This window comes from Mauremys reevesii, linkage group 7 (genome assembly GCF_016161935.1).
Source record: "Mauremys reevesii isolate NIE-2019 linkage group 7, ASM1616193v1, whole genome shotgun sequence".
Lineage (NCBI taxonomy): Eukaryota > Metazoa > Chordata > Testudines > Geoemydidae > Mauremys > Mauremys reevesii.
In genome coordinates this window covers 79,720,548-79,734,514 of record NC_052629.1, presented here as the reverse complement: position 1 = coordinate 79,734,514, position 13,967 = coordinate 79,720,548, and the positions used below count along the sequence as shown (strand labels likewise).

The 13,967-nt window shown below is 58.0% G+C and overlaps 1 protein-coding gene across 2 annotated transcripts in view; it reads right to left on the bottom strand.

The window, feature by feature from the left end:
- Positions 1-321: 321 nt before the first annotated feature.
- The window catches only part of PCBP4 (poly(rC) binding protein 4), a 34,272-nt gene continuing 20,626 nt past the window's right edge, over positions 322-13,967 (bottom strand). Inside the window, exons 5-13 of one of the 2 annotated variants that reach the window (XM_039482686.1) lie at positions 11,819-11,935; positions 11,194-11,325; positions 9,834-9,962; positions 7,978-8,052; positions 7,548-7,592; positions 6,590-6,665; positions 5,861-5,913; positions 4,366-4,535; positions 322-2,653 (exon numbers count right to left, since the gene is read on the bottom strand). In XM_039482686.1, coding sequence (XP_039338620.1) covers positions 2,338-2,653; positions 4,366-4,535; positions 5,861-5,913; positions 6,590-6,665; positions 7,548-7,592; positions 7,978-8,052; positions 9,834-9,962; positions 11,194-11,325; positions 11,819-11,935 — 1,113 coding nt within the window. In that variant the 3' untranslated portion in view covers positions 322-2,337. The remainder of the gene's footprint in view (positions 2,654-4,365; positions 4,536-5,860; positions 5,914-6,589; positions 6,666-7,547; positions 7,593-7,977; positions 8,053-9,833; positions 9,963-11,193; positions 11,326-11,818; positions 11,936-13,967) is intronic. The other variant, XM_039482687.1, reaches the window with a different exon arrangement.

Here is a 13,967-nt window from a genome sequence, read left to right as displayed (position 1 = left end):
GAGTAACAGCTGCACACACAACATGGTGCTAATTGAGCTGTTATCTTTGTGTCAATCTCTAGTCAGCACTTTAATGCAGGCAGGATACATCTCCCAGTGTGGACTTTCCCCTGCCCCATGCCAGCCTTTCCCTGGAGCTGTTCATGTGAGTCATCCTTTAGCCTGCGAGGTCTCTCACTGGAGAGTCACCAAACCATTCCCTTTATCCTAGGTCTGAATGGATGGCAGACCTTTCACTTTGGAGCCGAAGGAGCCCACTAAACCCCACCAGAGTCCTGAGTTCGCAAGGCTTGTCTCTTTATTAAACTGCTGATAAGTTACAAAGAAGGAAAAAATAGAGAATTCTATGTACAGCATTTTCCAAGACAGCTGGGCTAGGTGGGCAGGGGAAGCTTTTTGAGGGGGCTGCTGGGGGAGACGTTCACCATCAAGTGGAGGGTGGGCTGGAGACAGCTCACTGCACAGTTGGTGGGATCTCTGTTGGGAGAGGCGGGGATAGGGGATGATTCCTTTGTTGTGGAGGCAGAACTTCAGGAGATGCCAGGCCAGATCCTCAGTGGGTGTTTGACTTCAGTGGAGGGATACTAATGTACCTCGGCTGGGATCAGGCCCCTAGACTCCTTTGCTCTCTGCTGTTGATCACCAGGATTTGGTAGTGGAGACTACAGGCTGTTTGGATCATGGTGTTTCTAAAGTGGGAACCAGGATCTCAGACACACAGGACAGCGCATGTTCAGTGCCGGGTGAACACAGCTGATTGCTAAGGAACAGTCTCGCTGTGCAGTTACTTGACCCTATGCTCCCACTCCTGACTCAGTCCGTTTGTTAGCACCCTGTAATCCCTTGTTCAGAGTCACCAGTCTCTCTGCTGGTTCGACACACACAGCCCGGCTGGATGCTTCATGATGCACCTGCTCCACCACGGAGTACGTCTAAGAATGAAACAGTCCAGCCCTGCCTCCTCCGATTCCCCCTAGCAGGAAAGCATTTGAGCGAGGAAGGCCTGGCTCTCTCTCCCCTGGTCTGATCTGTTAGGATAACTGTGGGAGGGGAGGGACTTTATTTAGGGCTGTTAGTCTGGTTTCCCTCTCCCAACCCCAGGCTCCACCCGTGAGGAAGGCACTGGATGCACCTCCAAGGGTGCAACTTCCCATCAAGGCGGAGACTGTGGGTGTCATCCATCCATCCATCCATCCAGGTCTGGGTAAGAGCCCTGGTAATGGACACTTGGGAGGGCAGAACTTGGGAGCTTCCTCCAAGGAGAAAGCAGAGCCAGGAGTTACTCCATGGAACCACTGGGGGAAGGGGCAAAACATAGGAAGCTTTGACTGGTGTCTTCATCCAATCACGACTGACTCCAACAGTCTTTGGAACAAATGAGCCCATGCATTAGCTGCCAGAGCTGGGGTTCTGCCCCAGGGATAGGCCAAGAGCGTTCCTGATTAGCCACTATCAGTTTCCCAGAGCTGTAGTTACTGTAGCAGCAAATAAGTCACAAGGCTAGCCCAATATATACCCGACCATGCCCCTGCCCAGAGTCACAGGAACCTGTGGGGGGGGGTCTCCCCTGTCCCAGCAGAGAAGAGGGGCAGGCACTGTGATATTCTGAGCATTTGCCTTGAATTCCCTTCAGGCCAGGTACCTTTCTGCTGGAGGATAGCCCTCCAAACCTGACCCAGCCTGTTGCCTGGTTCTCAGCAGGGCTCTGTGTGTGGAGGGGAGGCCAGGGCTCGGGGCTGAGTTTCCAGCTTGGTGCAAGTCTAGGTACTTGGAGATCATAAAAGCGCCGACTCCTGGGCAGAGTGTGACCGATTCCAGTTCTGTCCTTCCCAGCAGCCCCCAGTCATCCGGCGGCAGCACAGCGTGGGCCTCGAGCTATGCTCAACCTGGCCTCTAGCCTCGCCCTGTCGCCCACCCGCCCGGGGTGAGCGCGGCCAGCACTGTGCTGTCAGGTGAGGGTGCCCTTCACCTCCAAGGGCTGGGGGGGATGGGAACTTCCCCTACAAATTACAGCACTAAAGCTAACGGGGACAGAGCCAGCCCCTCCAGGAGTGGAGAAGTGGGGGACGAAGGGGGGTGCAAGGCTGAGACAGCCCCCCCCCATCGTCCAGAGAAGACGCACCAGGGACGGCAGGGCTCCAGGCTGCCCTCCCCCCTCCTCCATGTTCCCTAACTCTCCGTCCATCCCCACGTATGGCTCGGGATGCCCCAGCATGAGGTGGCGCTGGCTCAGGTGCCTGCCTTGGAGTGGTGCTGTTGGTGTCCCACAAACTGGGGGGGTGGCATCCTGTGGTCTCCCCCTTCCTCTCTGGCCTGCCACCTTCCCACCCACCAGCCTCAGTACGGGGAGAACTTCTGCCGCTCTGCTTTCTTGGCGCCGTTGGCTGTGGAGATCTTGGTCGTGTAGGTGGCGAGGCTGCCGTTGTGCCCCGCAGCCGAGGAAGGGGGCAGCGTCAGGAAGGGGACGGGCTTGAGGCCGATGAAGTTGGACAGGGAGATGGCATAAGGGCCGCCCAGCAAGGTGGGAGGGGGTGCGGCTACCGCTGTCAGCGTGGAGCCCGGCGATGGATTGAGGGACTGGGAGAAGGTCATGCTGAGGTCAACGGGGCTGGAGATGGGGGGCATCTGGGAGGTAGATTTGGCTGTCTCTAAACTGGAGGAACAAGGAGGGAGAGAGGCAGTGAGATGCACACAGAGTGGGGCTGGAAGGAAGGGTGCGGTAATACCCTCATGCATGTAACACCAACCCCCTGAAGTGGGGATTGAACCCTTCACCTCTGGCTAAACGAATGGGCTTCTGCCTACCTGAAAAACCAGGTGCCTGATCGTTCAGAGGCCGTAGCTGACTCATAAACTCATATACACCGGTTAGCCACTAGAGAGCGACAGAGAACCATGCCATGTAATGGTGGGTTACACACACAGCTACATGTGGAGTTTGCCGTATTGATTTAGGGATTTTAAACTGAGTTAGTTAAACCAATGCCAAAATTTGTGCAGATGCTCTTAATGCAGTTTAATTTAAGCTGATTAGGAACTGATTTAAACTAAACCAAAATAAACTGCTTTTAAGCCAAACTAAGAGCATCCACAGAGGGGTTTTCACAAGCTTAACTAAACTGGTTTAATGAAACCGGTGCAAGCTTGTGTGGAGATGAGGCCATAGGCCCTTCTGTCCTGAAGGCTCCCAGCACAGTTTGCATTACAGGGCTGTATCTGCACCAGAGGCTTTTTGCGAGATCTCTCACCAATGCAGACGCCGGATGTATAAGCGTAGGCAGGGCACAGGGGCGGCTCCAGACCCCAGCATGCCAAGCGCGTGCTTGGGGCGGCATGCCGTGGGGGGTGCTCTGCCGGGCAGCAGGCGGCTCCGGTGGACCTCCCGCAGGCGTGCCTGCAGAGGGTCTGCTGGTCCCGCGGCTCCGGTGGAGCATCCGCAGGCATACCTGCGGGAGGTCCACCGGAGCTGCAGGACCAGCGGACCCTCCGCAGGCATGTCCGCGGGACCGGCGACCGACAGAGCGCCCCCTCCCCCCCCGCGGCGTGCCGCCGTGCTTGGGGCGGCGAAATGGCTAGAGCCGCCCCTGGCAGGGCACCAGTGTTTATACCTGATCCGAGCAGGTCTAGAGGGATCCCTCGCCTTCCCTGAAAGGCAGATGCTGCACAAGCAGTGCTATGCAGCACTCCGTGCCTAGGAGTGGGAGTGCAGAGCAGTTTCTGCGGCTGGCTCTGCAGGGGAAGTGTTTGGGAGGCAGAAGGGAATGCCCATGTTGTGATTTGGCCAACGTGGGATCGTCCAAGCGTCAGGGCTCGGTTTCACATCTCTTCTGAAAGGCGGCAAGAACTGGGGCTGGTCAGAAATTTTCCATCAAAATACCTACCAGGGAGGCTGTGGTGCATCATGGGAGATGTAGTCTGGCCAGAGAGCCTGGCCTAGAGAGGCAAACGGGAGCATGAGGCATGTGAACTACAGCTCCCTTGAGACACTGCTGCGCATTTCTGAGTCAGTGGGGGGTGGGGGAACCCATTTTTCATCCCGCTCTAGGATGGGCTGGAGAAAGGTGGGGATGAAAGAACTGCTGGTCCCTGAGGCTCAGGGTGCATTGGTCTTTGACACTCCAGTCTTTGTGCATGTGACAAACACGCTTGCCAGTCTGACTGGAAGACGCCCATCGTATAAGCAGGCAGAGTGTTGGGACACTGCATAGATTGTGGAAGAGGTGGCCACTCCCTGCCCCCCAGTCTCACTGAGATCCCAGCTCAAGGAGAAGGCATGACACAGAAATTTGCTTCTGCTGCCCTGCAGACCAGGGTATGGGCTGCTCCTTCCCCTGCCCCGCCCCCAGTGGGGGTGCTGGCCCTTACCAGGCTGTGATGAGGTACTGGGCAAGAGTGATACTGACTGGGGTCCCCGTGATGGTCACATGGCGCTCACTGGAGCCCTCGCTCTGGTTCCCAATTTTGATGTGCGCTCCAGACATCTGCCGGATCTCGCTGATCTTGCTGCCCTGGCGGCCAATGATGCAGCCAATCAGCTGGGGAGGAGCAGAGAGGGGTTAATTTGCGGGGGCTGGGGTGGAAGCAGCAGTGCTGGACAGAGCGGCACCAGGAGAAGGAGCTGGAGTGCCCTTCGATAGCATGACACAGGAGCTGCTCTGCTCGGCCACGTTGTTTGGAGTGTTTCAGGAGTAGGGGGAGTTGCTTTCTTAGCACCCCACCCACTCCCACCTGCTCAGCAGCTGTGCCTGCCCCTCCCCATCACAGGGCAGTGCCCAGTGAGGCCCCGCAGGCATGGGCCTAATGAGAGGAGGAGGTAGGGCCTCCTCCAAACCCAGAATCTAGCACTGAGCATGGGACGCTGCTCCCGCAGTGGCTAGGCCCCAATGCCCCTGATCATGGAATAGGTTGCCCCTTGACTGCCCAACCTTAACATCCTGCATGGCTCCCATCCCCCACGTCCACTCAGCGCTGCCCCCATGGGTGTAGTTCCATGTTCTCACCAACATGGGTCAGCAGCGAGTCTTTGATGCTGCACTTTGTCTCTTTTTAAAAGGCCCAAGGCAGTGGCTGGGGTGTGATGACTTTAGGGGGTGGGGTGCAGAAAGGTCAGCACTGCCCTTGTGCCTCTCCCCCAGCTTCCTACCAGCTGTAACAGAGGCGGCTCTGTGCTTGGCAGCCTGCGCTGGTGGCTGGAGAGCAGCCCTGGGGCACCGGTGCCTGGAATGAGGCTGCGAGGGTGGGTGTGGGTAGTTCTGGCTCATTCCTCTCTGCTGGTGACGTTTCCCCCTGGCCCCAGCTCTGCCCTCTGGGCTGCGCTCCTGAAAAGCAGGACCGTGGGCACAACTAAAGCTAGGTTGACCAATGGGGAGGGGGCTCAGGGAGTGGGTAGCCCTTTTGCTGCTGCTGCTGCACCTTTGTGCCAGGGGGCGGGGCCTCCGTAGTGACGGCTGAAGCCTGACTAGATGGGTGGGGTGGGGAGGCCCTGGTGTCCAAAACTGGGACACTGGCTCTTTAAGCTGAGATTTGATCATGAGGGTAAGGCAACAGTGGGGCTTTGCCAGGGTCCCTGCCACACGGAGCCCGTGCCTCGATCCAGATATCTCTGCTGCACGGAGCAGGGGGAGGCTGGATCTGGGATTTGCCTTTGCCCCACTCCAATGCCGCGGGCCAGCAGCAGAGTCTGGTCCCCAAGCTCCCAATGTTCGTGGAGGGGGATTTTTGGGAGCTGGGGTGGGTTGGGGCCGTTCTCCTCTGCACTTTGCCCCCTCTGGCAGTAAAGGCTCCCTGCTGAGGCTCCAGGGCAGGCATAGCACTGGTGGGAATGGGAGGAGGCTCTCGCAGGACAGCAACGGCAACTTACGTCATTGGGCACCAGGAACTCCTGTGAGCTGCTCTGGGGGCTGACATCCAGGCCTGGCCGGAGAGGGAGAGAAAAGGCAACATTTCTGGGGCTCTGCTAGTGATTCCCCTGCCTCCCTCCCCTCCATGCTCTGCCCCTGCTAAAGGCCACTGGGCTCCAGGCACAGGGAATATCTTTTCCTGGGGCTTGTCCATACCCAGCTGGTTGGGGGCGGGGTTGGCCAAACACCCAGACACCCCTCCCTGCTGCACCCTGCCCGGAGGGTGCTGAGCACCAAGGATTGGAGGTGTTAGGGAGAGTCTAGTGGAGTTGGAGGGTTTCCCCGCAGGGCTCTGGGCTGCTGGCTGGCTCCCTCTTCCCTCCGGCTGTCTTGGGAGCAGCAAGCTGTGGTCAGATGAAGGCAGCAGCCATGGATCCTCTCCTAGCACACCCAACCCCTGCCATCCTCTGGAGACATGGTCCCAGATCTCCCCATGCTGGGAGGGGTGGAGCCACTGCACATCTGGGGCTTTGACAAACAGATTTTGTTTCATGACGTCTATTTGGTTCTGTAGAATTGGGCCCCTCTCCTTGCCTGGGCCTGGCATAGCCCGTGTTCATCAATGCCACCACAGGGGTGGGCAGAGCGGATGCCCCTGCTCGCCCGCAGAGGATTTTGATGATGTGTGTGCCCTCCATGAGCAGATCACCTGCTGGGGATGCAGGTTGGGGCGGGGCTGGGTTTCTTACCTGGGACCAGGGAGGGTGCCTGGCCCAGAGAGGTGAAGGCAACGGGATGCCCAGAGAGTTGCTGCAATTTCGTCACCTGCTCCCAGGGAAGAAATTAGGGAAATAAATGCAAGAGCTACGTCTAAAGAGTAATCGGGTCACCCACCATCCAGCCCTTTGGCTGCCAGCTGGTTGGAACCACAATGGGTGGGTGGGACAGCAGAACCCCCCGGGAAAAGGGCTTTTCATAGTAACAGCAGCCACTAGCCCTGTCTGTGACCATGGCCACAGGCCACCTCGTGTTCAGAGCTGCACGAGGTTCCACCAGGCAACTCTGCCATGCCTATGCGGGCTGGCCCTGAGCTGCAGGCCTACAGAGACGTGCTCCCAGTGGTGGACGGGCCTAGCACAGCTGGCAGCAGAAGCAGTAGGCCCCTGGCTTGTGGCAGGTGGAGTTGGCTGCAGGGAGAGGAGGACATGGATATATCTCCCTGCAGGGTGGCTCCAGGAGTGAGGGACTCCCGTGCTGTGTCTGCTGCGTGGGCCTGACCTGGGGAAGGAAGTGATGGGGGAGGACCAGGCACGGAAACTCGACATGGAAACATGCCCCAGAGATGAGAGCTGTGCTGGGAAGACAAGAGAGATGGAGGGACGCACAAAGGGCCAAATTTTCCCCTGGGATAATTGGGACCAGCACACCAGGGCTGGATTTGGTGCACTGATGGCCAGGGGCGGGGTGGGGGGTGGGGAGGCTTGCCTCTCCCAGCTTATATTTCCTCCCTGACAAGGGTGTGGTGCATCCACATTCAGCAGGGCCTTGCGAAGGCCGGCTCTTGCCGCCAGCTCTGCTGCCGTGGAATAGGACAATGCTGCAGCTCAGTTCAAGGGCGTATGGGAGGAGACGGGTCCCTTGGGATCTCCTGGCACTGCGGAACTGAGATTGAGCCCCCCTGCGCCGAGGAGGCAAAGCCGGACTCACCTCGGCTTGAGGCCCCCCGCTGTACTGGCCCTGCATGGAAAAGCCCTGGGGACAAAGGAAAACGGAGGAACATCAGTGAGGCGGCCGGCCAGGACTGGGGCACCAGGGGTTGTTCTGTGGCTGCTAATAGTGGGGTATGAAAATGTTCCCCCTCCTCCAGCCCCCAAACTGGGGCGTTCCTTGCTAGCCAGCCCCAGCCCCGTTTAAAGGCCAGTGAGATCGGGAGCCCCTGGTAACTAACGCTGCAGAGGGCTCACAAGGAGAGATGTCTGAGAAGGGCAGAGCTTCAGGTAACGTGGCGCCTCCTTAATAATAAACAGGAAGAGAGGAAGGCGGTTGCCTGGGTGTCAGGGGATCTCCTTGGTGCAGAGCTGAGGGAATCCTGGGTGTTTTTGCTTGGGAAGTTCCCTCTCTTCCAGCTGCCCCTTACCTGGCTGGCCGAGAGGAGAGCCGTCCCCAGGGAGAGGCAGGGATGGTAGGGAATGGTGGCCCCTTTTGGCGGCGACTGAGGAGGGGAAAGCAGAGGAGAAATCAGCAATTCTTCCAGGGAGACCAACCCCGTTTCCCATCCCCATGCCCAGCCTGGCAGCTGGCTACATGCTGTAGCCTTGCCTGCTGCGGGGGCCCTGCCCTTGTGCTGGGAAACGGCCCGTGGCACTGAAGTCGGTGGAAGGCGAGAGGCTGGCTGGCTCGTGCGTTGGTGCAGTGTGGTGTGTGCCCATAGACTTGTGTTCAGTGGCAGCTAGAGCCACATCGTATCATGGCATCAGGGTGGTAACTAGGGTGACCAGACGTCCCGATATTTGCTTGTTTGTCCCGCGTCCTGACCAATGTTAGGTCGGGACACTGGACAAACAAGCAAAGGCTCCGGAGCCCAGAAGGGCTCGCGCCCTCCCCCGCCCTGACTCTGCCCCCTCCTTCCCCCATTGGCTCCCTCCCCAAATCCCCGCCTCTTGCCAAGCATGCCATGCCCAGGAGACGCAGGGGAGTGCGGGGCCGGGGTGAGTGTGAGTCTGGCCTGGCCCCGAGCAGGCAGGACTCGGTACCTGAAGGGAGAGTAGGGGGGCGGCCCGCGGGGCCAGGCGGCGGCTGTTCTCCCCACCTGGGCAGCAGGACTCGGGAGCAGCCACTGCTGCAGCTCCCACTGCCGCGGGGGGAGGAAGTGGCCAAGCACGTGGCGCTCAGCGGCTGCGGCTTTGGCGCCCGGGCCAGAACCCCCCGAGCCCGGGCCTGCTGCAGGGACCCAGCAGCGCGCACGCTGCGCCCAGCCCCTGGCCAGTCGTGTCTGGGCTGGCTGCCCGGCTGGTGCAATCCCGCAGCGGAGGCATCGGCAGCCCAGCCCCATTCGTTCTCCTGCGGGACCCAAGCAGGATGGGGGGGCTGGGGCCTGCTGCCCCCACTCTGGGGCCGCCCACGGGATTGCACCAGCTGGGCAGCCAGCCCAGACGCTACTGGCCAGGGGCTGGGTGCGCGCTGGGTCCCCGCAGCAGGCCCGGGCTCGGGGGGTTAATGGGTGCTAGAGCCGCAGCCGCCAAGCTTGGCCAGCGGCCGCTTCCTCCCCCCGCGGCAGTGGGAGCTGCAGCAGCGGCTGCTCCCAAGTCCTGCTGCCCAGGTGGGGAGAACAACCGCCGCCTGGCCCTGCAGGCCGCCCCCTACTCTTCCTTCAGGTACCGCGCCCAAGTCCTGCCTGCTTGGGGCCAGGCCGGACTCACACTCACCCCAGCCCAGCGCTCCCGTGAGTCTCCCGGGCCTCCCTCCAGTGCTTGCGGAGGGAGGAGGAATCGGGGGTGGGGGATTTTTTTTTTTTTTTGCTCTGCCGCCATTTTTTCCCCTCTGTCCCTGCCCCCCCCCCATGTCCCGATATTTGACCTGGGTGATCTGGTCACCCTAGTGGTAACTGGGGAGAGAGAGGCTACAAAGCAGGGTGACCAGCCTTTCAAGGGACACTTCCAGCGGGGGCTGGGCTGTCGCATCTCCTTCAGCCTCGGCTGGCAGGACATTAAAACCACCCCAGAACGTCTTGGCTCTGACCCAGCCTTGCCCTGGCAGATGGTAGACGTGGATGCAGTGGGGGGTGGCATTGCTGGGAGGTGGCAAAGCCAAGATATTGCACAGCAACTACCATGACATCCTCCCAGAGGGCAAACTCAGCAACGGCTCCAGCCACGAAGCACAGGGAAGGAGGCTGCCAGGAAACCAGCCCCCTGGAGCCTGCCTCCTGCTCTCCAGCATAGGGGCAGAGGGCCAAGTCCATGTGTCTAGTCCCCCCGAGCCCAACGCGGGTACCTCCAGGATGACTGCGCAGATCTGCCGCACACACTGGATGATGGCGTCTGGCACGCCCGAGACCGTGACCGCCCGCTCCGTGGAATTGGGCAGCAGGTCTCCTGCCACCTGGACCTGTGCTCCCGTGGTCTGCAAGGAGAGATGCCCCCTTGGCAATGGCTGTGTGCGCGCTGAGCAGCTGCCCACGTTCCCTGGAACAATGTGGGATGGGCAGCTAGTGCTGATACCACCCCACACTGGCTCCCCCCACTCTGCACACCCACGCACTGGAATCAGGAAGGCAGCCACGTGGCCAGTGCGGGCTACATCTTTTGCATGGCCACCGAAGGCGTTATCACTGCTGAGCTTGCTGCATCCAACCTTCTTGCACCGGCATAACCTGCCCCTGCTCCACTGCTGGGGCATTCCCATGCTCGCCCCAACTGACCAGCAACACCTGGCTGGCTCTAACAGCTCAACCAGGGTGCTTCGCAAGAGGGTTTGTTGGGGCTGAGGCGGTGGCAGTGGCAGGCTAATGCTGTCTCCCGCAGCAGCACCCCCATCAGGGCGGGGCAGTGCTTTCCCTGCCCCTGTCCTGTGATTGGAGCCACGCGCATTACAGGCGCATCTACCTCAGTCCAAGGACTGGAGATTTCATGTGGCTTCTCCACAAATGGGTCTGCTTCAGATGTTTTAAGAGCCAGTAGCTAGCGTGACAGCCGGGAATTGAATCAAGAGCCGAGGGTAAGTCTACAAGAGAGCTGGAGGGGCAATTGCTGGCTTGAGCAGGCTCACCCGTGTGAGCAAGAATAGAATATCAGGGTTGGAAGGGATCTCAGGAGATCATCTAGTCCAACCCCCAAACAGATTTTGACCTCAGTTCCCTAAATGGCCCCCTGAAGGATTAAACTTACAACTGTGGTTTTAGCAGGCCAATGCTCAAACCACTGAGCTATCCCTCCCCTGGATCTGGTCTGAAACCTCCAGCACCAGTGTGGACGTACCCTAAAAGCATGAGTGACTACAGTGAGCAGTAGAGCCCCAATTCCCTAGCTGGGCCTGGAACAAACTCACATCCTCTTTGGCTTGGTCACAGCGGGCGGGAGCTGTCACCCGAACTGCCCCGCGGGTTACACAGAGTGTCTAGGATGGACATTCAGGCTTTCTCTTTAAAGGAAGGGGCTTGGGGATCGTTTCACAGACTCTGTTGTGCACCGAACTAGGAACCCAAACACAGCAGCTGGATGCTGTGGCGGGAGAAACAGGAAGTGAAACTGACCGGCCTGGTTCCATCCCTCCAGGGGAGCGATGTGCAGAAAGTAAACAACCAGCCTCACTGGGGAGAAGCAAACAGGTTTTGCAAAGTGCCCCCAGCCCTTACCTCCCGGATCTCCTTGATTTTGGCGCCAGCTTTGCCAATGAGAGAACCGCACTGGCTGGCCGGGATGACCAGCCGCAGTGTCACCGGCGGTTTGGACACAGCTCCTCCGTTGGCGGCTCCTGTCCCCAGGTCCTGAAATGGGAGAGGTACAGCATTGGAATGGAATGAATATCACCATCCTGGGGCCAAAGGCCACGGCATGGTGCTCTCAGTGGAGTCTGGTCAGGGTCAGGGTCAGCGCAGAGCGAGGGTGTCCTTGTTCCCCCTCCCAGAGCAATGAGACTCTCTGCGGAGCAGCAGGACATCTTCAGTGTTCAGGCTGGAGCTGTGTAAATACAAGCCCAGGCGAATGGCTGGCTCTGTAAAGATCGATTCTGTATGGAACAGTCCCCATACAATCAGCCTGAGTAACAAAACCCCGAGGGATCAGAATCTGACCCCTCGGGAGAGCAGAGATGCTCAGGGTTGAAGAGGAGCCATGGATTTCAGTTTAAAAGGGTTCACATGTTCTGTTGTACCTCTTGGGGGGGCCCTCCAAATCACCCCCTCCTTGGCCCTTCATTCTCAGCGGGCTGATGCGGTGCAGGGTGAATACAGGCGTGGCAGCAGGGGGCAGGTACCATACCTCCTCCAGTTTGAAGGCGATCATGGAGACAGCTCTGAAGACAGCATCCGTGGATCCTGTGATGGTGGTGATCCGCTCAGGACAAGATCCCTCAGAGATGGTGATCCGGGCGCTGCTCTGAGAAAGCACACCAGACAGCAGGGTGAGAACTCTTCCTAGGGCTATCTGGCCAAGTCTCTAATCATTTCTGTCTCTGCCAGCCCTCTATTTCTGCTGCATCCTGGTTGAGATGGGGTGACACAGACTGAACACAGTGTTCCAGTTAAGGGCTTTCCTTTGAGTTGTACAATAAGTTACATATTATCCTCCAGCCTGTGCCTTAGGCCCCTCTGTTGCACATTGAGTGGATGTTTTCACTGAGCCGTCCAGGTCTTTTTCCTGACAGTTTATTTAGAAACCTTCCACATGTGTTTGGACTGGAAGCATCTTTTTTATCTGTGTTTGTACAGCGCCTGGCACTGTAGGAACTTTACACTTCTCAAGCACTAAGGGGGTTGGAAAACCGCCCCCGGATTTAGAGCGGCTGAAGTGGTTCCCACCCCCCCACACTCGATCAGGAGACACACAGATTAAGCGCTGACCAGGTGTTTACCACTGGAACACGCAGTGCATAGAGCACCAATCAGGGGAGGGGGCGAAGTAGTTGGATTATGTTAGCACATGCGCATAATAGAATGATTTATGTAACCATTATAATAAAAGGACGTGGAAAACCCCCACTTGGGGCGCTCCACTGGAACAGACTAACGGACTTGGCTTTATTCATTGCACCATGGCACAATGAGGTCCCCATCCATGAGGCACTAGCTGGTGCTGGAGCTCCTAGGCATTGCCACAATAATAATCATTAATTCATCATAATTAATGGCTATTTCAGATTAATCCCTCCAATTTACATGACTTTGCATTTGCAGTGAAATTGAGTATTGGCAATCGTGTTGCCTTGTTTCCCTTGTGTGCTTAGGTCTTAAGTTCCTCACTCTCTTCCAGTCACAGTCTAAATAATTTGGTGTCATCTGCAAATTTTGCTCACCCCCCCTTTTCCAGATCATTGATAAATATAATAAACCACACAGCTACTAGTGAAGAACCATGGGGCCCCCTGCTGTTAATGTCTTGTCAAGATGAATGATGGCTGATTATTCTTACACTGTTCTCTCTGTCAAGTTCTGATCCATGACAATATTTTACCTCTCACACAAAGCCCTGTTTGTTTCCTTAATAGCCTCTTGTGAAGACCTTTGTCAAAGGCCATTTGAAAGTCCAAATAAACGATATCAACCGTTCTCCTTTATTCACATGACCTGCTCAAACAATACCAGTAGATTAAAGGGGTGTCTTTGGTTACACTCAGCATAGCATGATCATGGAGGTGCTTTAAATTATATTTCTGTTTCACATTTCAGCCAATTTACCTGGTACCAAAGCAAAGCTCCCTGCTCTGATTCTCAGAATCCCAGCTGTACCTCTGGTATAATAGATTTTAATGAAAACTTGCATATATATGCTAACTGCTCAGCAACTTCATTCTTAAATCCCATCAGAACTCTTGGGTATCTACCATCTGGGTCAGGTGACTTGCTGCTCTTTGATGTATCCATCTGTTCCACCCAGGGGCGGCTCTAGGATTTCCGCCGCCCCAAGCAGGGTGGCACGCCGCGGGGGGCGCTCTGCCGGTTGCCGGTCCTGCGGCGCCAGTGGACCTCTCGCAGACGTGCCTGCGGAGGGTTCACTGGTCCCGCGGCTCCAGCGGACCTCCCACAGGCGTGCCTGCGGGAGGTCCGCCGGAGCCGCCTGCTGCCCTCCCACGGGACGCCGCCCCAAGCGTGCGCTTGGCGCGCTGGGGTCTGGAGCCGGCCCTGGTTCCACCATTGATTCTTTAGACACCTCAGTCACTGATAGTACCTTACCTTTCTCACCAGAAAAGAGTAGGCAGGGGCGGCTCCAGACACCAGCACAGCAAGTGTGTGCCTGGGGCGGCAAGCCGCAGGGGGCGGCCTGCCGGGTTGCTGTGAGGGTGGCAGGCAGGCAGCTTTCAGCAGTGTGCCTGCGGGAGGTCTGCCAGTCCTGCGGCTTCGGCAGCAATTCAGCGGCAGGGTGGCGCGGCACCGGCGGACCTCCTGCAGGCATGCCGCCAAAGGCAGCTTGA